Source organism: Mycetomoellerius zeteki, unplaced genomic scaffold (genome assembly GCF_001594055.1).
Source record: "Mycetomoellerius zeteki isolate Tzet28-1 unplaced genomic scaffold, Tzet1.0 scaffold53, whole genome shotgun sequence".
Lineage (NCBI taxonomy): Eukaryota > Metazoa > Arthropoda > Insecta > Hymenoptera > Formicidae > Mycetomoellerius > Mycetomoellerius zeteki.
Window position 1 is genome coordinate 77,713 of NW_017257534.1, and position 23,576 is coordinate 101,288.

The 23,576-nt window shown below is 36.7% G+C and overlaps 3 protein-coding genes across 3 annotated transcripts in view; 1 reads left to right on the top strand and 2 right to left on the bottom strand.

The window, feature by feature from the left end:
• LOC108727774 (uncharacterized) overlaps positions 1-10,262 on the bottom strand; it is a 13,035-nt gene extending 2,773 nt beyond the window's left edge. The window contains exons 1-4 of the mRNA XM_018456011.1: positions 10,198-10,262; positions 4,181-4,809; positions 2,792-3,436; positions 1,806-2,273 (exon numbers count right to left, since the gene is read on the bottom strand). Of these exons, the coding sequence (XP_018311513.1) occupies positions 1,806-2,273; positions 2,792-3,436; positions 4,181-4,315 (1,248 nt within the window). The 5' untranslated portion in view covers positions 4,316-4,809; positions 10,198-10,262. The remainder of the gene's footprint in view (positions 1-1,805; positions 2,274-2,791; positions 3,437-4,180; positions 4,810-10,197) is intronic.
• A 161-nt stretch (positions 10,263-10,423) lies between these two features.
• Positions 10,424-13,271, top strand: HemK1 (HemK methyltransferase 1). Its single transcript, XM_018456012.1, has 6 exons — positions 10,424-10,621; positions 11,317-11,577; positions 12,146-12,234; positions 12,330-12,543; positions 12,629-12,885; positions 12,959-13,271. Exons 1-6 carry the CDS (start codon positions 10,433-10,435, stop codon positions 13,200-13,202), a joined length of 1,254 nt encoding a protein of 417 aa, XP_018311514.1. The 5' UTR covers positions 10,424-10,432; the 3' UTR covers positions 13,203-13,271.
• A 494-nt stretch (positions 13,272-13,765) lies between these two features.
• LOC108727770 (uncharacterized) lies at positions 13,766-22,963 on the bottom strand. Its single transcript, XM_018456004.1, has 10 exons — positions 22,837-22,963; positions 19,633-19,939; positions 19,262-19,430; positions 18,453-19,200; positions 18,098-18,354; positions 17,443-17,627; positions 16,546-16,771; positions 16,306-16,465; positions 15,011-15,242; positions 13,766-14,049 (listed from the first exon to the last, which is right to left on the bottom strand). The coding sequence occupies exons 1-10, from the start codon at positions 22,961-22,963 to the stop codon at positions 13,767-13,769; spliced, it is 2,694 nt and encodes an 897-aa protein (XP_018311506.1). The 3' UTR covers position 13,766.
• Between the last annotated feature and the right edge of the window lie 613 nt (positions 22,964-23,576).

Sequence of the window (23,576 nt, forward strand, 5' to 3'; positions counted from 1 at the left end):
CAGCCATTGTTTGTGCGAACAAAAAATACGGGAATACAAATTTTTGATCTTACAATTACTAAGAAATAATATTTTATTCAACTAAACGTTTAATTTTCTCACGTTCTTTAAAATCGAAGCGGAAAAAAAATTGCGTGATAATCATTGTTTTTATTGATTAGAATGCAGTACATTTCGCTGCTGCGATGTATTAAAGGTCTACGGAACGACACTCGATCGACCCCTTTCTATGACCTCTGAAGAACCTAAAGATTCCATGGTGCCTTTCACCACGTTCGATGCGAATTTTCCTGTGCGATAGCGAACAACATCCATACCTGTTTTTTAAACGATATTTTTAAAGAGTCCAAGGTCAATCGTGACGAACTCGATAAGTAGTTAACAAAACGAGCGATAAGCTAATCATTGAAGCTGATAATTTAACGTAAGGTCGTTACAGCGCTATAACGTTACAACGCTGTCTCGCCGCGTTCAGTTATTAAAGACTGCTTTCCAGTAAATACCATCAGATTTATGCTAATAAGCTTGTCCCGCGTTCAACGAGAGAAAGGTTCGTTCACAGAGTACAAAAGGACATGACCGGTATAGTCTATAGAAGAGAAAAGTATAAAGGAGAGAGAGAGAGAGAGTATATCGCTTGCGCAATATTCAAGATACGCTCTGACTTCCCGACTTCTCATCATTCAACTGATGAGCTACAAAGGCATCAGTCATATGATGAGAACACTATATACTATACGTGTATACAGGGTATCCTAAAAAGGTCGGGACATCTGAATATCTCGAAAAATATAAGTTTTACAGAAAAGTGTTTCAGACAAAAGTTGTAGGGTTCAAAAAGATCTATTTACTGATCTTATCAGTTTGACCTTGGGTGACGTCGCCAAGATCAGATCAAGGTCACGTTGATTTTTTTAAATGGAACACTCTACTTTTGTTTCCTAGAAAAATAGCTGGTGTCGAGAGCTTTTCAAAACACTACAATAAAGTTATTTTTTATAAAACACTTTTCGAGTTACAAGGCTTGAAAGTTACAGTACTGCCGGCATTAACATTACGCAAGGTGTCCGACCGACGGCTAAAACTTCTAGAATATTGTTCAGGATCATATCCTAAATAACATTTGTCAAGATCAAGGCCATTCACCGAGATATTCAGGTGTCAGGACATTTTTGGGACACCCTGTATATACCTATATATACATACAAGTATAGAATCTAGTAAAATACACCCTATGAAATTAACTTTTTAAACACGAAAAAGAAATACGCGTTAAAAAAGAAGTGCGAAATGTTTCTAACTACCCTGGTGAAAAATTTTCTCAGAATTTTTCATATAATTTTTCAGAATTTCTATATAATTTTATAACTTTCTCATATTTTTTATACGAATTGGAACACTTCTCAGAAAATCTACGTCTTTTCAGAATTTTCCATATATGTTAATTTTGAAATATCGTAAGATTTCTAAGATTTTTTGTAAGTAATTTCTGATGAAATGTTATAAAATCTAAAAAAATTTAAAAATATTTTTTTAAAAATTATGGGATTAGAAATTTCAGAATATTTCAGAGTTCACATGTTTGAAAAATTTTGAGAGAAAATGTAAACTTTCCGACTAATATTTCTGAGTATTTCTGAAAAATGTTCCAATTCATATAAAAATTATAAGAAAAATTTTCACCATGGTATTAATTTATATTAGTAATTTCGTATTTGTCTTTCTATAAAATTATTTTAAAAAAGACGTACGATATTTGTTTTAAATCACAGTAATTATTAATAATTATTATATATAAAGATTACCTTTACGGTGACACTGCTGGCAGAGCTCTTGATGAGATCGATGATCTCCTCGCGCGACTTGTCATCCACATTGATCCCATTGACCTCGATCAGTCTGTCACCGGGCAATAGACCCGTGTCATTGTTGTGCTGCACCAGAGCGCCAGGTTCGGCGAAAATCACTGGTCGCATCTGCGTGACGCCGTTTGCCGCTCGCTCGACGATCACGGCGCGACGAAGCGAAAAGCCAAAATCATTTCGCGGTGGAGGTTGCCTCTGGATGGTGAGTTCCCTAGGTTCAGGTAACTCGAGCGGCACAATCTCTGGGAGTTGTAGTTCGATTCCTTGTTCTTCAAAGGAGACCGACGACCGCCACCTCGAGAAACCTTGGGACTCACCAACGGGCGATAGGCTGAACGGTGGCGTTGCAAAACTCGAGTTTGTTGTGTCTGTCAAGGAATCCGCGGATGGACTAGCACTGGTAACAACCTGAATGTAATAGAGAATACTAATAGAAGTTACACGTTAAAAAATTTATTTCTTATTATTATTTATTATTGATTTATGTTTAAGTATGATCTTAAAAATGCCGAAATATGAGACATGAAGTTAAATCTTTCGAATCATAAAATATTTATAACACATTTATTATTTAGTGTTTACATTGAAATAATTAGATATTAATAAAAATATCTGTAACACATTTATTACTAAAATTTAAATGAAAATAATAATTAATAAAAGTTATTTACATTTACACAAAATTTTAATTGAAAAATTTATTTATGAAGATATTTACGGAAAATATAGTTTATGAGCACACGACAAATATTGTAAGAGATATAATTTGCCCTCGTTGGTTTGACGGGATTTTCTTTCGATGTCACATCATATCAAATCTTAAACAAACCATCACTTGGCATCTCATTAAACGTTTCGGAAATGATCCTAATAATCGGGTTTCGCCACAACCGATGCGCGGAAGAGAAAGCGGGATGTTATCTAACCTGAAGCAATTTGGCGTCGATTTGATGATGTTGCTGTTGCTGTTGCTGGTATTGTTGCTGAATTGTCTGTTGTTGCACGATGTGCCACGCGGTTTGACACATCGTTTCCTCTTCACTGCAGTCGTCCTTGTTCAGAATGCTGTTAAGATGTGTCGGTACGTTCTGATAGGTAATCACCTCGTTCTGAAGGGTGTTTCTCACCAGCAAATTACTGGCTTCCTGGTAACTAGTTTCGGTACCGTTCTGCAACGTATTTTCTTCTGAAAGAACGTTCGCGACGCAGCTGTTGACAGTCAATCGGGGTCCTTTGAGGATTCCTCGCTTGGGCGGTTTTGGCGGTAACGGCGGTAGACACTTGCCGCCGGACAGACCGGCGTGACTCGTCGTCGTCGACGATGTAGTCGTGGTCGTCGTCAAAGAGGTGAGAGATGCCTCCGACGAGTCACTCTGCATCAAACCATCGGGTGTTCTAGTGGTCCAACTGCTGGCACCGGCGCTAATCGAACCTGGACCTGCGTTCTGCGAGGCGTCTAAAAGATCGCGGTCCAGATGTGCGAAAAACGACGCACTGTAATCCGCGGTGATGCCACTCGGTAACTTTTCCTTCTCCTTCCGACGACCAGGAATTTTTAGTGATCTACGGACCTGTAACAAAGCGCCAAAGAATGACATTTTCGAGAACCTTTTTAAACCAGCGGTGCCGGAAATATGTACCATACAAAATCCTATGAATTTTCTCAAGAGATTTCTTTTATTCTTTGAATGATGCGATTGTAATGACGTGTTGTCCATATTGCAGAACAATTTTGCAATTTTTATTTTTCGTTAATGCGCAACGAGTATGCGACCAACACTTCTTATCGCGTGAAACCACATCCAGCTGGCGACGATACTGATCTAAAGAAAAGAAGCTTTTCAAGACGAAATTTTAACGCATTTCTACGTTCTTTATTTTTAAAAATTTTCTTACTACCGATTAAGTTCTTCATATTGTCATTACCGGTATACACACGTTTTTTTAAAAATGCACAGTTTATTAATATCGATTAACGAAAGCAAATGGAGAACTTTATCACTTCGTGATATTGATAGCTCTGTTTATGCTGATATGATTTGTAATCCGAACAAAATATCGGTAACTTTGTGCAACTCATTCGTAAGCAGTATCAGTGTACATATGTACACTCATCTTGTCATTGCGATAACCAATCGCGCATTCGTCATAAGCTCAATATAAAAAAATTAAACGACTGGCAAAGCTCACAATTAAGAAAAATAATACAGATTGCAATAATCTGTTATAGTTTAGCAATTTTTAAGAAAATTGAAAAAGTCACAGTAGAGAAGTATTTCTTAATGAGAGTTCCCCTGCATCGTTCTTGCATCTACCTCATCCAATCGCAGAAGCTCCTCCGCGGACATGCTGCTGCGATCGCGCTTTTTGACATCCTTCCGTTCCTTCTTTTCGCGCTTCCGCTTCTCCTTGTCGTCCTTCTCTGCGGCCTTCTTCATAAAGTTAAACATCTTCTTCACTCGCTAAACGTCCCAAGAACGCGAACGCGAGAAAGAGACAACATACGATATCTCGTTTCTCGATTGCTCGATTAGCCCCACGTGACACGATCGCGGACAGTCTTGATTTTTCGCACCTCGTAGCATATATATGTGTATGTATACACATACATGTGTGTGTGTGTGTGTGCTATGTATTATGTATCGTGATCACGTAACACCGTTCGTCAAAATAAATGAACTTTTGCCGCGACTCGCGCGTGATCGGCGCTATTGGCCGTGCGAGACACGCGGAGTCGCGCGCATCGTTTTGTCACCGCCGTCGCGATGCCCGGCACTCACGACGACTCGAAAACCAGCTGTCTGTCACAATTCGTTTCGGAATAGGCCGTGTCGTTCGTCCGAGGAAGGCTCTCCCAATGCCCCGGCTCGCCCCACAGCGCACCGGTGCACCCTATCGACCGGTGATGGGGCGGCATTCATCGGATTTCCCTCGAGATCGTCCCCTAGAAATTCATCCAAAAAAACCTTAGTCATACTCGCGAGATGCATCGCTAATGAATGTATACTTAATAGACGATCTCATTGTGAGATTCCCGGAGACTGAGAATGCCGTCACATACAGTCCGTAATCCGCACCGGATGTCCGCAAAAATATCTATAGAGATTGCATACGTACAGCAGATATTTCTCACGTATTCGCAACTACGTGAAAAGAGAGTTCTAGTACAGTTTAGTGCACGTCAGAAAACAGACCATTTGTTGTATTTGCACTAATAACATATCAAAGATTCATTATGCACTTCTAATTTCAAAATTGTTGTCAAACAAATTAATCACTATTTATAAATTAAAGGTAGGTTATGGCACGTTTATTTCTGTTTGACGTCGGAGTGCAATTGCGTTGCGTGCTTACATGCTCCTTGTGTCCCATGGAGCCGCCAAATACGGACGTGTAAATGTAATATTTTTTTATTTAAGAAGTTATACTGTCCATTTTTATTTTATTTTATAAAAAATTACAGAATATATTTTGATTATAACAAAAGTTTTAATTAACCGTCAAATATAGTCAAATAGATAAAATTAGGAAAAGCATTATTGGTAATAACTAGTAATTTTTACGGAAATTTCATGGGATTACGGCTCCATGGGACACAAGGAGGTAAAACACACGTAACGTTATGGACGCAATACCTAGTAACTTTTGCAGACATCCAGTGCGGATTACGGATTACGGGCTGTATGTGACGGCACCCTTACTGCATCGAGTAAAGAGTCTGCTACCAAATATTGAGTTAAATAATAATTTCAAATGTTTGGTCCATATAACAAAAAAAAATTTTACCTTTCTAAATATTTAGCAATTATTATCAAACGGTTGGCTATATTATTACATAGAAAAATATGTTTGGTTGAATTAACTAGAATTCTAGTGGAGAGAGAAAACGATCCAGAATTCTAGTTAAATCTAAAATTTCTGGTTAAATCTATTAAAATTCTATAATAATTGAAATAACCAACATTTAGTAGATTTAATCTCTCTCAGAAACCTAGTAGACTTTTAACCAAAATTCTGGATCGTTCATTTTCCACCAGAATTCCAATTAATTCAACCAAACATTTTTTTCCGTGTATGTTTGGTAATACTTACTACTCTTTAAATCTTTTAGAGTAAAATCTCACTCCAAAGAGTTTTTATTCTTTATTGTATAGGAATGAGATTTTATTCTTTTGGAGTAAGATTTCACTCTTTTGAGTGAAAGTCATTCCAAGAGTGAAATCTCGCTCTTAAAAAATAAAAATCTGCCACGCTTGTCCAAGAGCGAAAAATTTTCACTCTTTTTTCAAGAATGGCTCAATTTCACTTCAAAAAATTTAGAGAGAAAATATTTAGAAAAGTAAAATTATTTTTGGTTATAATAACCGAACATTTGGTAGTTATTACCAGATTCTTTCTTCAGTGTAGGATGTCATTACAGTATAGGACATCTGTATATGAGGCATTCCACGTCAAACCGGGCACCTTTGGAACATCGTCATTTTTATTTTTTTTTTTTTAAGCAGACATTCTACAGATAAAAATATGAGACACGTGTTTCTCGAAAAATTTTGAGATTTTTTTGTGAAGTTATTCACGTTTGTAAGTTGCAGAAATTCATAAAAAAACGTCGCTCATGCGAACATTCAAATTATTATTCCGTCGAAATCATTAGTCGTACAAAAAAAAACGCAAGAGACCGATTTTAAAAATCTTAAATTGTTTTATGGATAGATTATTTTTACTTTATCGTTTTCATATAAATAAATCATTTTTCATTTGTTTACAATTTTTATTAACATTTTTCATCATCAACTCCCCGATTTAAAAATTTTGTAAAAATATCATATTCCCACTTCAATTATGAAGTAACCCTAAAAATTTCGAAGTGGAGCTCGAATGGGCTGTATAGTTACAAAACTCTGTATAGTTAAAAAATTCATCGTTGCACTGTCATCGTGCTAAGCTCATTGCCCTTTCATAGACACTCTAGTATTTAAAAAATTCTATTGTGTGACAGCGCAATTCGGAATACGTATGCCGGTTTAACGTGGCCTCGTAACTCTTAAAGTATTATCACATCGTTATATTATCATTGTACATACAGGTATTATATGTACATACAAGTGAACAAACTTCACAAAGATATAACAATATCGATACTATCGTTCACTGTTAAATCTATAATGTCAAATTCAACCTAACGTGAGTCGCCACTGCTCCTACTCAATCATATCATTATTTTATACTAAAACAACGGTTATATTTGACACTATACAGTGTCAATTTAACACTATATAGTGTCAAATTGACGATATAGTATTAAATTTAACTATTGTTTTGGTAAAAAATAACGATATATTTAGTAGGAGCAGTGGCGACTCACGTTAGGTTAAATTTGACACTACAGATTTAACAGTGTTATATTACAGCTTTTTTACTATATATGATATTTAGGGGAGAGTGGGGTAATGACGAATGCGGTAATGGCGAACATAGCAATATCAATGTATTAGAGAAAGAAAACAAATCTTGTTTCTTCATTTACCGACAACTCAGTTGTCACGCAGTGCTAGACAGACAGTAGCAGAATAAGGTTGCGCACAGAGTTCAAGGTAAACATAATTGAACTTTTTAGTCCTTTTCCAAATAATTTTTTTACTAAATTAAACTGCATATAGTTGCTGTTGTATAAATGATACAAATGAGTTATGCTAAAGATAAAATAAGCTAAAATCAACATTTTATGATCAATGTTTTGTCTAGCATGGGCTTAACTTCTAAAAAAAATTGTATTTTGTTATTTTTATGACGTGGGGTAATGATGAACGAATCGGATGGGGCAATACCGAACGATCGCCATTAGTTTCTTTCCATTTTCACACAAATGTCGTAAAAATGACTCAGTAAAGCACATGGTCTCGACCTTGCGCAAATTATAAATAAAAATTTAGTTAAATTTCATTCGTCAGAAAGTAAAAGGAACGTGCTTTTAACTGAGTAATAATATCGTAAAAAAATCACGAAAAATTTTGGAGAGGATAATCAAATAAAAAAGACAGATGAAGTATCAAAGAAGAGGAAGAAGTAAGAAAAGAACGAAAATATATAAAAACTGACTTTTGTGATTAGCTGTGATCAGTACTCTGTTCGTGATTATCCCATGGTAGTCGCGAAATCACGAACAGCAAGAGTTTTGTTTTGTTATTAAAAATTTATTTTATGTTCAAATCTAATAAAAAATGACGATAGACGTAAATAAACAAATAGTTGGTGTATAATTATAAGCAATTACAAAATTTATTTCTTACTTGGCATTTGTTTTATTTCATTTTCTGCTTAGGTGTTCATCATTACCCCACTCTCTCTTACACTACGATAATATAATGATATCGACACTATCGTTAAAAGTTACAGAATCCTAGTACAGTTTGATCGATCGCGAATGAGATTGGAATTACGCGGTACAACGTTCGCTTCCGCGCTCGACACATAGAATAAAGCGACTGAATTTGTAGATGGCACACTTCCGGGATCTCCTCGACGCGACTCGACGAATTTCCTCCGATTAACGTCAATTTTGGACTGGAGGTCGCCCGGATATGGTGCGCGCGTACGCAAGGGCGTGAACCGAAACGCTTCTTCATGGCCGGATATTCCTTCCGGCATGATTCGATACCGCGAGGTATGCGGAAACGGAGCGACAGCACGGGCAAAGAAGCGACGATATAAACGCAACCGTTGTTCGGTGCACGCGTTCGGTCGACTCACCGCGAGAGAAGCGAAGAGTTTTTTTTATCCTCTTTCTTTCCAGAGGCACACCGAGCTCGCGCGAAACGCGCGAATGCGCTCCCCTCGCGTTCTCATCGCGTGATGCCGCCGCCGCCGCCGCCGCCGCCGCGTAGTCAGCAGAAATAAAGAAAGTTGCCGAAGCTGGGTATTATCGAACCGATTACTTCAACGATTATCGACACGCGCGTTCTTTATTGCGTGAAAATTGAGCTGACGAGGAAACGATCAGCCGTTTGATTTGGGATTCAATTACAGGAGGTTGCAATTTTTTTCAAATGTATAATAATAGCGAGACGCGATCTAGCACATCATTTGCACCCTCGTTACTCGTTTATTTACATAGCCTCGCGAAAAACAATTAAGAAACCACAACTGTGGCCTGAAGATCTACGGGAGTAAACAGAAAATTAGAAAGGCGACAATTAACCGCTGCTAATGAAACCGCATTCTAGAGATTTTAATTATACGTTCATGTAATTTCTCGTGCATACACCGTCAGAGAGATAATTTAAATGTAATCGGGCCGACGCGGAAGTGCATTACGCAAACGTTGATCTTACATCATTGAACTATCACGCTTGCGAGGAAATGAATGACAGATCTGTGATAAAAAAAATATCTGTATGAAGGACGTAATGTATAATATCATGTACGTACTCTATTCTCGCGCGTGACGTTCATAATACACACACCGGCGCTATTCGCGAATAATGACACACGTTCGACTTTCACCACACCTTATTCCGCGTTTCTCACAGTTCAAGGGCGGGCTACGTCGGCGAATCTACAGGCGTGCCGATCGATTACTCGAAGCCGGCGAATTTTTCGAAGCACGCGATGTGTCGCCTCGGCAAACCGCTCCGAAAATTCCGACTGCGATCGATGCCCCGATTTGCTCCGATTCGCGGAGCAAATATATATGTAAACCGAGTGCGCGCTGCAAAGCGCAAGGAGAGCTTTACTGTCTTTGCTTAGCAGATGAGCAAAGTGTGTGAGAAGAGAAAAAGATTTAGATCTTTTCAACGGGCCATTTAAAATTCTCAATCATATCGCTGTAATCATAAGTATCGAATATATCGTAACGGCGCTTTACCGAGAAACTTTTATTAAAGACGTACAAGACCGGCGAATCTTCCGAAGCATGCAACCTTTTCAGCGAGCCGCTAGGAATGTCTCGACCGTCTCGCGATCGATGCCGCATCTTTGCTGCGCTTTGCACTTGGTTACTAGCGCGTGCGGTGCTCTCGTCTTCTTGAGCTAGGTTGGTTTTAATCAGGGAAGGCGCCCTACCTACGGGGTTCGATAGGCCACATCGATCGATCGACCCCAGGTGGAGAACGGAAGCGTGGCTACTTTGTACGTCGTTTAACGCATATTCTACGCGAGCTCCGAAACTGACAGCGAGCGGATCAGCCGTGCATGCGGCAGGAGACACGCGTCACATCAACGACATCGCCACCACAACACCCGCCATTCGCACGAGCCACTACGACGCGTGCTCGCGTAGGACGCGCGCTCGCGCTACGATCGTACGAAATTCTCGGTCCGATGATCAACGTACCCCAGGTAGACTTCGCCTGGTAAACCAACTGATAGATGAGGCGCGAGAGCTAGTTTGCTACGACACCAGCACCGTGACGGCCCAGCCGAGGTCAGATCTCGGTTGACCTCCTCGCGGTGCAACGCGCTGCAACGCGAGTACGTGCATCAGTCGGGGGAAGAAGTCAACAGCGGCGTTCTTTAAACGGCGTTACTACGACTCGGTCTCGTACTCGCTGCGACACGGGAGGACTGTCATGGCAGTCATGAATTGGAAGCGGGGCCGGTGGCGACTGCCAGCGCCTTCGGCCAGACAACGGCCTGTTAGCCAGCACCCTTCTTTTCCAGACAGCTACTCCAATACTCGGCGCATGCGTGTATGGGTTTTAGACCTTTCGATCCACCGGCGGAGCACGGCTTTAGCGGCATCTTCTAAAGCGATCCAGGTCTTTGACTCCGCGTCTCTAGCTACCACTTTCTGTAGAGTTTCTGTAAAGACAGAGAATGATTTCACCATCAGTCGATTGGAGAACCAGAGTGGTTGCACATTTCATGATTCGACTCTTGATAAAACAAAGAATTGGATTACTTGTAGTTTTAATGGATATGATTTAACAATAATTAAAAATGAAGATGATAATATCTACAATTAAGTAATTAATAGCATAACATAGTTCACTTCAAGAAAAAAAAAATATATATATGTGTACATATACATATAAGATATATGGAGAACTTTAGAATTGTTTTACATCAATAACGTTATACTTTATAAAAATACTATTTTACACCTATGTATATTTGTGCGGAAAATGATTTGCATTATTTTTATTGAATTTTTATATTTGGAGCATCTATAATTGTTTCAATATTCTTTTAAATTATTTTTATTTTTGTCACAATATCATTTTGGATTCTTGTCGATAAATATTCAATCAACACACCTCCATTCCGCCAGCTGGCAGTAGTTTCCATACAGATACGCACATGCATAGCATCGTACTATACATGCATATAGCACAAGTAAAATATACATATGTATGACATACAAATTTTTTTCAACTCTCCACGGTCTATCAGCTGATCGCTGATAGATCGCCCAGTGTCAGTAATTGATTGATCTTACATTTGCATTCTGTAGCGTTTAATCATGTTGTGTCGTAACATCTTGAGAACACGTACTATGCGCAATAAACCGGCTGTATTCGCCTGCCTGCAATGTTTGGTGAATAACAATCTCACGTTGAAACATCCAGAGCAACGTTTGTTTGTTTCGGACATACGTGAATGTACGATCGGCAATGTTCTCGATCAATGGAGTCGCCGATTCGAGAGCGAAGGCGTACCTGAGCCAGTAGAATCCATAGAACATATAGTGGCGCACGTTATAGGGATTAAAAAGGTATCCGCAATTTTGCTATTTTCTCATTTGTGACATTTTGTGTTCGATGCTATTTACTCTCTAAATCTGAATCAGTGGATAGTCACTAATTATCCAGTGGCATACTTGGCACTGATAATCAGTGAACTTCAATTAAAAAGGAAAGAATGTTTGAGCATTGTATAACTAAAATATTGATATTTGCACGTTAGTTTCAATCTTCCAATACCACATTCATTGAATTTAAGCACTAAAACAAGGTTAGTTAGATCACATAATAAAAATTAGCTAGGTTAGGAATCTCACATTTAATTCACTGATTACCAGTGGCATACTTGGCACTGATATCAGTGATTGTCCACTGATTCAGATTTAGAGAGATAGCAAATTAGGAAGTATTAATATTATTAGAAAGTACTGATGACATACATTAGGGAATATATTATAAGACAATATAATAGAATAAATAGAAATAAGAGAGCTTTGTAAAAAAATTTTGAAGAAATATTGAAGCTTGATTCTGAAGATATGTCGCTAGACTCTAAATCAACAAGTTCAAATTGCTCTAATTCACTCTTATTATTTGCAGATAATAGATGTTTGTAATGTCAGAAATGATACTCTCAACGCGAGCCAGATCGAGAAATTGGAGTTGTTATGTGAATGTCGTTTATCTAGGTAAGAGGCCTTTAAAAGAGGCCTTATAGTCTACCATACTGGATCATATTGCGCAAAGTCTTTCGCGCTCGCTTATGAATGCCAAGTCCTTGCAGGATGCCAGTTCAGTATATTATTGGCGAATGGGATTTTCGAGACATTACCGTGAAACTTGTACCACCGATTTTTATTCCTCGTCCGGAAACCGAAATACTGGTAGATTTTGTGTTGAAAAGACTGAATTCGTTACAAGCTGATAGTTGTGAAATTTTAGAAATAGGTTGCGGCTCAGGTGCTATATCACTCGCTCTCGCACACGCTTGTAAAAAGGTATGCAAGATAATTTTGTTGAGCTATTTTGTTAGAAACAGACTCTGATAATTATAATTGAAGATATGGCATTTATTTTTTTTAGATAAAATGTATAGCGATTGATGAAAATTTACACGCTTGCAATTTGACGATGATAAATCGGAGCAAACTGGATTTAATGGAGCAAATTACAGTAATACATGCGACTCTAAAGTCAGATGCGAGTATTGAAGCTTTGAGCAACTTGAATGGTGCTGGTGACAGCAGGGATTTGAATTCAAAACTGTTTGACTATGTGATCAGTAACCCGCCGTACGTGCCAACAAAGAAGATACCGGAATTACAACCTGAGATAAGAATGTAACGTGCAAAATGCAATTGCGAATTTTAAATTATAAATGCGTAAAAAATTAATAACATATGTATTATGTAGTTATGAAGATCTCCGAGCGTTGGATGGCGGTGATGATGGATTGAAAGTGATTAAGCCGCTCTTAAAATATGCTGCAAAAGCACTAAAACCTGGCGGACGTCTTTTTGTGGAGGTTGACCCCACTCATCCGGAATATATACAATTTTTTACAAATAAGTATCCTGATTTGAATCTCCATTATGTACACACGTACAAAGATTTTTGTAATAATGATCGTTTTGTGGAAGTATTGAAAGTCGTTTGAAGAAATGATTTTGACGCCACTTTGTATTATTTTGTATATGATTATTTTAGAAAATAATCTTAATAAAAACGGCACACATGCAGGTTGTATATATTATATAAATTTATTGCATATAACTTTATCTGAGTTACTAATACATTTCTATGTTGGACGGATCAGTCAGTATTATTTTAATACTTTTTATAATTTAATCAGTCAAATCTTTTTATCCATGATTGTATTGCATTAAATTTGCAAATGCATCCTATGTTTAATGTAATGATATATACAGTGACTGATTAATAAATTAAATTCGATTGGATTTTGATTTGTAACAATAAAACTACAATATCATTTATTTTTCACCTCTATAACGTTTATGCTTTCGTGTAAATATGAATACGTGTAAAATGTTCTGTTTTGCTATATTATAGTTCATATAATGGAAAACTTCGACGTCAAGTTATAAAATTTTGTGAAAAAGATTTTTTGAATATTTACATTGTTCTTTGACTTATGCTTAAATATATCACTTTGCGAGCATTTAAGCTAAATATTGCATCCTGTTGTACTTGCTACTGGGCTCTACTGGGATGAGAACTTTTCAAGTTCTTTTTTGATTGATGCGATCAAAGGTACTGCAGGATCTTCTGGTGGAAGCCTGCTATCTGCTAATATACGCCTGGTGTCTACTTCTGGTAAGTTTGGTCTATGAAACGGACCCGCGCTGAGTGGTCTTGAGCCCCAGGCACCGCGAGAATGAATTGATTCGGTTTGCCCAGTTTCCGGAATATCCTCATCCAGACCTCTACGTGGTAATGATGTACGAGGTCGCATCTTCATTTCCATCGTTGGCGTTGCTACTGGGCTGTATAGTTATAAAATTTTTTACTACTCAATTAATTTAATTCTTTATTAAATTTAATGTATGAATAGTATATAGAACAGTCTAGTAATTATGATATTATTTCTTCTTTGTAGATAGAACAGGTTAAATTGAATAGAAAAATCCTTGTTTTATTATTTCCTCAATAATTAATGAGGAATTAAGAATAAATAATTAATTAATAAACACTTGCGAGAATAAGCATCTATGTAATTCAATGACAGAAAACAGTTCAGCGCTACGCATTATTTGTGGTTGCTAGGCGCACGTTCTTTTCCCCATGACTTATGGCTTGCAGTGCGCGTAGCACCCACGATTGTTGCGTAACACTACAAAAAATGATTTTTTGCTAAAGTATCTAACAATTTAGCTAAATGCGGATTTAAAAATAAATTTTGTTGGATTATCAAAATAATTACGTAGAACGCTCAAGCTAGTTGCTAAAATATCAAATCTTTTTATTTTATTGCTCATCATGCTTCAATTTCCTATCATAATTACTTTATTGATTCAACAAAATTATTTTTAGATCTGTCTATCTAAATTTTTAAATATTTCTCCGGCAAAATCTTCTTTCCGTGTAATTTCTTCCCGAGGCGTATTTACAATTAGACACGTTGATTTACGAACTTCCCTTAATTAATTTTTTATTAATTATTAATAAAAACGATAAAGAACTTTTCTATTCAATTTAACTCGCTCTACCTGCTTGCGAAAGATGGCGCGGTAATTACTAGATACCCCATATATAATGATAAAATATACGGCGAGGTTTTTCACTGTAAGTGGTTACATTTAAGACATTTATCTCTTATTGGTTTTAAAAATACAGAAATATGCGTACCCGGTGTTGATAATGATTTATATATATATAGCGATTTTAGACATTATAATAACTACTGTAATTATTCGTTAAAAGAAGAAGAAAGACAAGGATATGTACCTGACGTGGGCGGATTTGCCTCTGGTTTCTGAAAGTATCGCGAGTGTATCCGCTGTACGTGCAACGGTGATCGGCTGCGACGGTCGCTGCGACTCTTTGATCTTGACATCTCTGCTTCCGAAGAGGCTGAAGGAGTCCTCGAGCAACTCGTGGAGTCTCTTTCTGGCGCGGCCCACGGGTCCGGATGGTAGATGGTACATTCCATCGACATCCGTTTCGGACGTACCATTACCTTTAGACAAGTTGAATCTTTCGAGAGATTGTGTGAAGAAATAAATATTTTTTACATCTTACAGTAATCGATTGCGAACGAATGAGTTGGTGTAACTTTACTATACCTTAGACTAAAATAATTCGTAGAAAGATATTATACTTATTCGTTCGTAATCGATACGAAGAGAAACATTGACGTTGCTGGAAGAGTATTTTTAAAACCATCGTAAAATTACAGATATTGATATTAAAGACAATGAAAGAACAAGGGCAGTAAGAGTCAAGCGCGGGAGATGTTACGCAAATAACACGACTATCGTAGCGTGAAACTTCTTTATTTTACTAAAGCGCTTACATGTTTCGGCTCATTTTTGAGCCTTCTTCAGAGATAACTAATAAATTCAGTCAGTGTCGCTCGTGCACAGGAAGAAGTCGGTCGGGCGTTGACTTTAGATCATTTTCAGGAATTCCTTTTCTTGATTTTGATTAATTTTTTAACGCTAATTTTCTAATTACTGTCTCAATAAAGACCAATTAAATCAATAAGAGACTAACTGTGTCTGACACTGACTGGCCAACTTATCAGAAACGGTTTTTGAGGTATTAAGAGTAATGTTTGCGATGCGGTATCTTGTGATCAAGGTGAGCTTCCTAACCATCGAAATAATTAATTATAATTTCAAAAATTTTTTGATACATTAGTTTTACATTTTCTTTATTTCGAGAATTTCAAAATTTCTTTCCCCCTTTTTTCTTTTTTACTGCATTCTTATCTGGATTTAATTCTGGCATTTATACTCTCGAGGTGAGGAAGATCACCATGACTAGTTAATAATTGTTATTTTCTATGTACGTGAATTTATTAGTTATCTCTGAAGGAGGCTCAAAAATGAGCCGAAACATGTAAGCGCTTTAGTAAAATAAAGAAGTTTCACGCTACGTAGTCGTGTTATTTGCGCAACATCTCCCGCGCTTGACTCCTACTGCCCTTGTTCTTTCATTGTCTTTTGATTTATAAGGAGTCTTAGTCAGGTGGATTTATTATATGATATTAAAGAGTTAGAAAAGTAAAATATGTTTACCTTCTGTAGAAAGTATCTGTTTCCTAAGATTCCATACAATCGGTCCTACAGCTCCAGGATCCTTTGAGGCACTCGATGTTCTTGCGAGAAACGTATCGTCAATATTGTCATTTCTATTGTGACGCACTAATTCTGGAGAATCGATGTCTAAGTGCCTAATCTAGAGTATATTTTATTATTAGTACAAAAACATAATTGATTTATTTCGATCGATGATCTAGTTTATTTTTCGAAAATTACCATGACTGGTTCCAACACTCTTGAAAGTGGTTCTACGCTACGCATACTAGGAAATTGTTTGCACGATGGCATTGATAAATAAGATCGTGGCGAAGCAGTAGATTCTTCTTTATGTTTTGCATAACCGTTCTCTAAAAACTCCAATGTCTCTATATGATCGGTTAACGAATCCGGTGACTCAGCTCGGTCCATTGCGTTCGCTCTCGTCATTTTTCCATGAGATGCTCTATATTTCGTATATGAAATGTACAATTATAATACATATACTTTATCTTTTACTTACTACCCAAGCAACAATTGGACGTCCTTGGACATCCTTCAACGTCCGAAATACGTCCTGAAAAGTCCAATTTATGTCGCTATATGTTAGACGCCTGAAATACATTCTAAGGACATTGCTTGGATGTAATAATGAAGTTATTTACAGATATTTTAGAGATGTCCAAGGTACATCGCTAATATATGTTTAATTTTCAAGCAGTGCGCAAAAAATCGTCGTCAGCAAGATCCGGGGACCAAGAACTATCAAACAACTTTATACACATTTATCTTGGAGCTCAATAACTGTACAGTATCCTTCTATTTACTTTCAATAATTTATTGATCAGAGAAGATGAATAATTTCCGAATTATCTGTGCCATTCGAGATTGGACGTATTATCAACGTCTATTAGACGTCTTTGGACGGTACATTGTACGTACGAAAGACATTTACGGGATTTGGTTTGGACATCCATACAACGTCGAATTGTTGCTTGGGTACTTATATAATTAATTTATGTGATTAGATTTTATATTATTATTATCAATTCTCTTGTGTATGATCGTGTAGCTTAGCTTATTAATGATAATACCATAGTCGCTTCTAATTAAATTGTCAGGAATTTTTGTGATTACCTTGCTTTCTTTGCTGCGTGTTTTTGAATACTCCAAAGGACCGATCCACGAGTTTTCTTCGGTTCTTCGTCGTCGTCGTCGCTGGAAACTTCGTGAATGCCTAATTCCAGACTATCGGGCGTGTCAGGCGTGATCGGAGTTCGGGATAAAGTCCGTGGAGTTTGCCGCTGACTGGTACCATCGGTCTGCGAACAAGGATGGGTCGAATAAAAGACAGTGATATCCGAAGAGTAACAATTTACTCGACGAAGTAGGAGCAATATTTTGTTAGAATCGATATTGTCCTGACATCGTAGAACTGAATTGTCTTTCCTCCTAATTTTCGACGTCGTTTCGTTGATTGTTCGCGTGCCGTAATGGTTTTAATGCGTCGAGCTTGTTTCTCTATGGTACCCCGTAACCTTTGTATCACGCAAGGAAAGAACTTTAAAAATTATGAAGTATTCTTTTACAAAAAAATTCGCTTTCTCAATTCCGTACAATACATTTAGCAGACGTACATTTCGTTCCTATTACACGCCCTCTGCATAACAAAATATGTCATATAATAGAAATTTAAGCTAACGCTGACTCGTAATCTCAAAAACTCGTAATTTTAATTCGAAAGATTTTTTTATCTAGTATAATACATAAAAACCGTATTACACATACCTACCTTGATTTCTGTTTCCGATGTTGAGAATGCAGTATTATCGAAACCGGACGTCGCAGTTCCATATTCACGTTCCTTTTTAAGAATACTTTTGTTCGGCGGTGCAACGACAGCGCTGTGTGCCCTTTTTCTTTTGGCAGCCAAAATTAAACCAACGAGAACGATAATTAGCAAAACGACACCCGCGCCAGCGGCACCAATTAACAGCCATGCGTCTCTCCTTCTCGATAGAGCCAGAGGTATACTCTCCTTTAGATAAGCTACGAGAGAAAGTAACATAATTTATATGTGAGAATGTAACATATTTGTAATGACAATATTTACGAAATCCTTTCTGATAAGATTGTTATTTACTTACGTTCACTTTGAACAATTACCGGTGCACCGAGTTCCAGAGCGACTTCTTGGGGTGAAAGAAGCGCCATATCTCTTGCAGCGGTTTTAGCAGGAACAGGCTTATCATCGAGATGAACTGAATAGATCAATCTCATCGCACCATCTTCAATAATGCTCGTATTCTGCATTCTAACTTTTACTATTCCCGGAATCGAACCGTCCGCTAAACGTAATCTTGAACGTACGCTTGTATTCGTATCTTCGTTATCATTAGATCGGCTTCTGGAGATGTTTTCAGTATTCAGTTTTGAATCAGATGAGGGAATTGGAATTGATTGTAGCGGGAATTGTTTGCTGGAATCGTCAATTGTATCGGGGACAAGATGTGTTGGATCGACAGTTATAGATTCATCGTTTTGTGTAGAAAAGGATTTTGTTTCCTCTTGCAACGTTTTTATGATCTTCTTCAAAGCGAAATCGTCTTTTGCAGATTTATCGTAATCGTTTGTTGCGTCAATGTCAAATACTGGCAGCAACATCTTTTTTGGTTTGGGAATTTCGATCATTCTCATGGACTTGACTTGCGAAACGTTCGAAAAGTATTTCTCGTCAACTAAGTTTCCAACGCTCGTTTCAGTTCTTGCGTGAATCGTAGAACTTTCATTGGTATCAACTGTTAATTCGAATGATTGAGTTTTGGTTGTATTTGCGGAAATTTCTTCTTGCGGAACTTTTACTTGAGACGAAGTTTCAAAATGTTTTTGTATGTTCTGTAAATGTTGAAAAGAATAAGGATAATGGAAGAAATTAATATCTAATCGTACATTATACCTTTCGGTTAACAAAATCGCGTAATAATGCGTCTCTTCGTGACCGTTGATCCATATGGAGATGCAGTTGCTGCCGTCTGGAAAACGCGGCTCGATACAAGCGAGCCAATCGAAGCTCAATTTTGGGCGGTACAGCTTCACCTGGTCGAAGAACTGTCAACAGCCAGTACCTATCACGACACAAATTTACCTTTCTTTGTTTTACTTCTTAATATCGTAAAGCGATGTTTATATAGTGATATTTAGAGATATGCCAAATTAATATAATAAACATATAATTATCATATTTATTCATTCATCAAATCTTTTAGTCATTTGTTAAGATTTTTTATTTTTTAATTTAAAAAAAATATTCTCCAATAATTAATCTACCTCGGACCAGGGTCATCTCCGATAAGAATTCCGATGCTCTGATCGTCATTGTCGTCCAACCTAGGTGTCGGTTCTATGCACGTGACGCATTCTGGATTGTAAGTATCGGGACGATGAGGCGATATGGGGTCTTTCTCATCGGTCGGGGTGTAAACTGTGACAGTGTGAACGATTGTTTTTGTTTCGTAATAAGTTAGACCCTGACTGGGATCCACCCATGGCGGCGCGTCTTCCAGGCCAGTCCAAAAGAAATCCTGGAGATGCACCCGCCGTCCCGGCAGATGTTCGATCACGATAATCTCGTCTTCTGTACATTAGCGGAAATTGATGTATTTGCTTTTGATTTTGTCGCGTGTATAACATTTGAAAAATGAGTATACGAATGTACATACAATATAATGAAATATTCGAGGGGGTAACCACTAACTGAAATATTGTCCCACAGATTACATGATTTCATATGATTTCATCTGATTATAAATAATTTTTTTCACTACATATGAAGTAATTTGATTAAATATACGATTTTATTTAATATTATATGATGATTTCGTGGTTGCATATGTAATTATTGGATTATACATAGAGATTTCGTATGAATTTTATAATGATTTCGAGGACTTTGTCCCACGATTACATTAAGTGGTTACCCCCTCGGACATATTTATTATGAAAATTACAAAAATTACTTCGCCCGTCATCTTTATATTTAAATATCATTATCTATATCTTCAATGAAACGTTATATATATGTTATAGCTATTGTGTACTTAATAATTTTAATCGATCGATTAATGTTATAGACATTTAATTTCTAGTTACAGTCTAAAAATGAGATTCTTATTAATAATTTTAAATTATTGCCACAGTCTTACCTTACATAAAGTATGAATAATTTTTAATTTTATAATTACGATAAATAATTATTTTTATGACTTATAAAACTATAAAAGAATCTTATGTTTTATTGATAAAAACCCATATTCTTCGAGAATAAGAAGGGCAAGAAAACACGGATGTTTATACGCGGAAGCTTTTCCAGAAGATACCTTATCGATGGGGCCAATGACCGGCCGTCATGCGACTTATCGGCGATGTCACGACACCGCTGAGGATGAGCCGATCATAATAAATGCGACAATAAAGACGGAGGACTTGAAATTGAGCTTCCTTATCACGCGATCACGTGATTGAAGATCATAAAAGTTGTACAATCCATTCACATGCGTGAGTAAAACTGTTTTCTTTGGAATTACGGATTAAAAATATAATTTCTGTTGTCGTTTATTATGTCATTCTAAGAATTCCGGGGAGTAATGTACTCTTAAGCTGAAAGTTTCTTATTGATTGTTTTTTCACGTTAATGGTTAAAGACTGCACTGAGAGAAAAGTTTTTGGTATTTATAACTAATTACAGTATTATGTTAATCATATAAAATATGATTGGCCCCAAAAATGATTATAAATTCTACTTAAATTATAGTAATTGTATTTTTATAGTAATAATAATATGTATATATAATTCTACTATAATTCATAGTCATTTCAGCGATAACTATATTTGTTGATAGAATTATACGTATAGTTATTAATTATTATTACTATTATTATAGCAGTAATAATCATAATTGTATAACACATAATTATAGTCATAAATATTTAAAAACTTTTTTTTACTGTTACACCTGTGTAAGTAAGAATTTTACGTTTTAACACGAGTTTCAAAGCGAAATTGATTTTGGATATATTGGATAGTTTCAGATGTTGCAACTGGTCATCGCTCGAATTATCGATCAATTATGACACTATGTGGAACGCGTCCATGATCTATTCTGCTCGCGGAATTTTTTTCACGTTGTTACAACGACCTGGTTTCACGCTTCGTTTGACTTTCCGGTGCGGAAATATTATTGAAGTTCCATGTATCATTTGCAGTTTCGCAACTTTGTATCTATGAGCGAGTGATTTATCTCTATCTTCAAATTCATCTAATTACCAACGATTGAGAGATTGCAATGGTTTTGTATATACATATATTGTAAATATGATATATGCTGCATTAAATGTCTTTTTCTGTTGGAGAACTATTCAATCATTCCATATATACGCAGAGTTCACAGTCACGCGGCATACCTCAGGTATTTTTAGTACGTGATGGTAGTGTTAAATCAATAGAAAACGAAGTTCCTATGGTGAGAATGAGTCGAATTGATCGCTATTAACCCCCGTATGCCGCACTGCTCATTCCATTGCATTCTCGTTGATATTCCCGTAAATTCACGAATAGTGCACTAACATTTCTACAACATATAGATGATATCAAGTAATCAGTAGTAAATATTATTTCTGACACAACTTGTTTTAAGAAAAATCTATTTTTATGGTATACTCATATTTTGTAATATTACAAAAATATTACTAATTGTAAGTTATGACACAACTTATTGAACATCAATATCTTACCGCAAAATAGATCAGAATAGTAACATCATATTCGCGTACGTATATATATAAGCATGCTGATAATAATATCGATTATCTAGCACACACCTGCATAAGAGCGCTGAATTACTTAAGCTGTCTCTTAGGTGGTGCCTAGTCGGCAACCAGTTCAATTTCGAATAACGCGTTGGTAGCTCATTGATAACAAGGTCACGGAAGAATGCACCCTGCGCGGAAATGAGATCACGAAGCGCGCAGCACATCGCTTGTGTTTTCACGTGCACGTGTATCACGATGTGAAAGAACGGTTCCGAATCGATCGAGCACGTGGAGAACCACTTATATGCGACCTGGCTGATTCACACACGCTACCTGTACGCGCGTAAAATTTACCGCGCGATATTATGGGGTAAAAATATGTAACTTATTCGCGTAGGATTCGTATTTATATAATAATTTCAATAAGGTGTAAGAGCAATAAAAGAATCAAAATGCGAAGTGGAGCGATTCCTTTAATGAGATAATTCTGCATTAAAAAGGGTAATAGCGTTCTAAACAAATAATTGATAAGTGGAAATAAATACTAAAGAAATACAAAAAGGTTTGTATAGAACTAGAATCAAATGCAATACGAAAGCCAACATAACTACAAAAGTAAGCACTCAAAGAAGCAAAACGATGCGTTTTCATATCTTTATGTGTATCACTATTTTTATATAGATTTGTCCATAGTGAACTACTTTAAAAATGCGTCGCACTAACCGGCTCCTGGTGGCATGGACGCGAGCACTCTCGTGATATTGGAGTTCTGCAGTAAGAAGATTGCAATCTGCACGACGGTGCCGAAAGACGCGGATAGCGCTCCACGCAGTATACTGCATAGTAGCATCGCGTTAAGCGCTCCCCGCTATACTGATTTGACGATACTAAGGGGTGTTCATGGATGAGTGACAGTGTTAGAGCAGAGTAGAGCCTGCGCAGAGGTTGCATAGGTGAAAAAACTGATATATAACGCGACAGGTAGATAGAATTGCAGAAAAAAAGAATAGTAACTGGCAATTAAGATGTTATTTTACTAATCTCTTCTTTCTTTTCTGTTTGCACTTATCGTTTTTATATGTAACTAATGTATTTCCCATAAAGTTGTGAGTTTATACCTCAATCTAATTTGCCTGTAATCTTTTTTACCTGCTGTCGCTATGTACATCCACATGTACTAACGATTACTTTGTGTCTAGTCTAAAAAGTTACCTTCTTGATAATCGATAAATTAAAATTAAATCTTGAATAAGATTATTTTTGTTATTTTGAATAATATATATATATATATATAAAATTTCAATACTTATAATATAATATTTTAAAATAAAATAAACGTGATATTAAATTGATTTAAAAAAGATTTTTGTTGACACTTTAATTTTTGGTCAATTAAAGCTCTTTGAAAACGCAATAATTAAGGGGATGGGTGAAATAAAGGCCTAATTGTAAAATCTTGATAT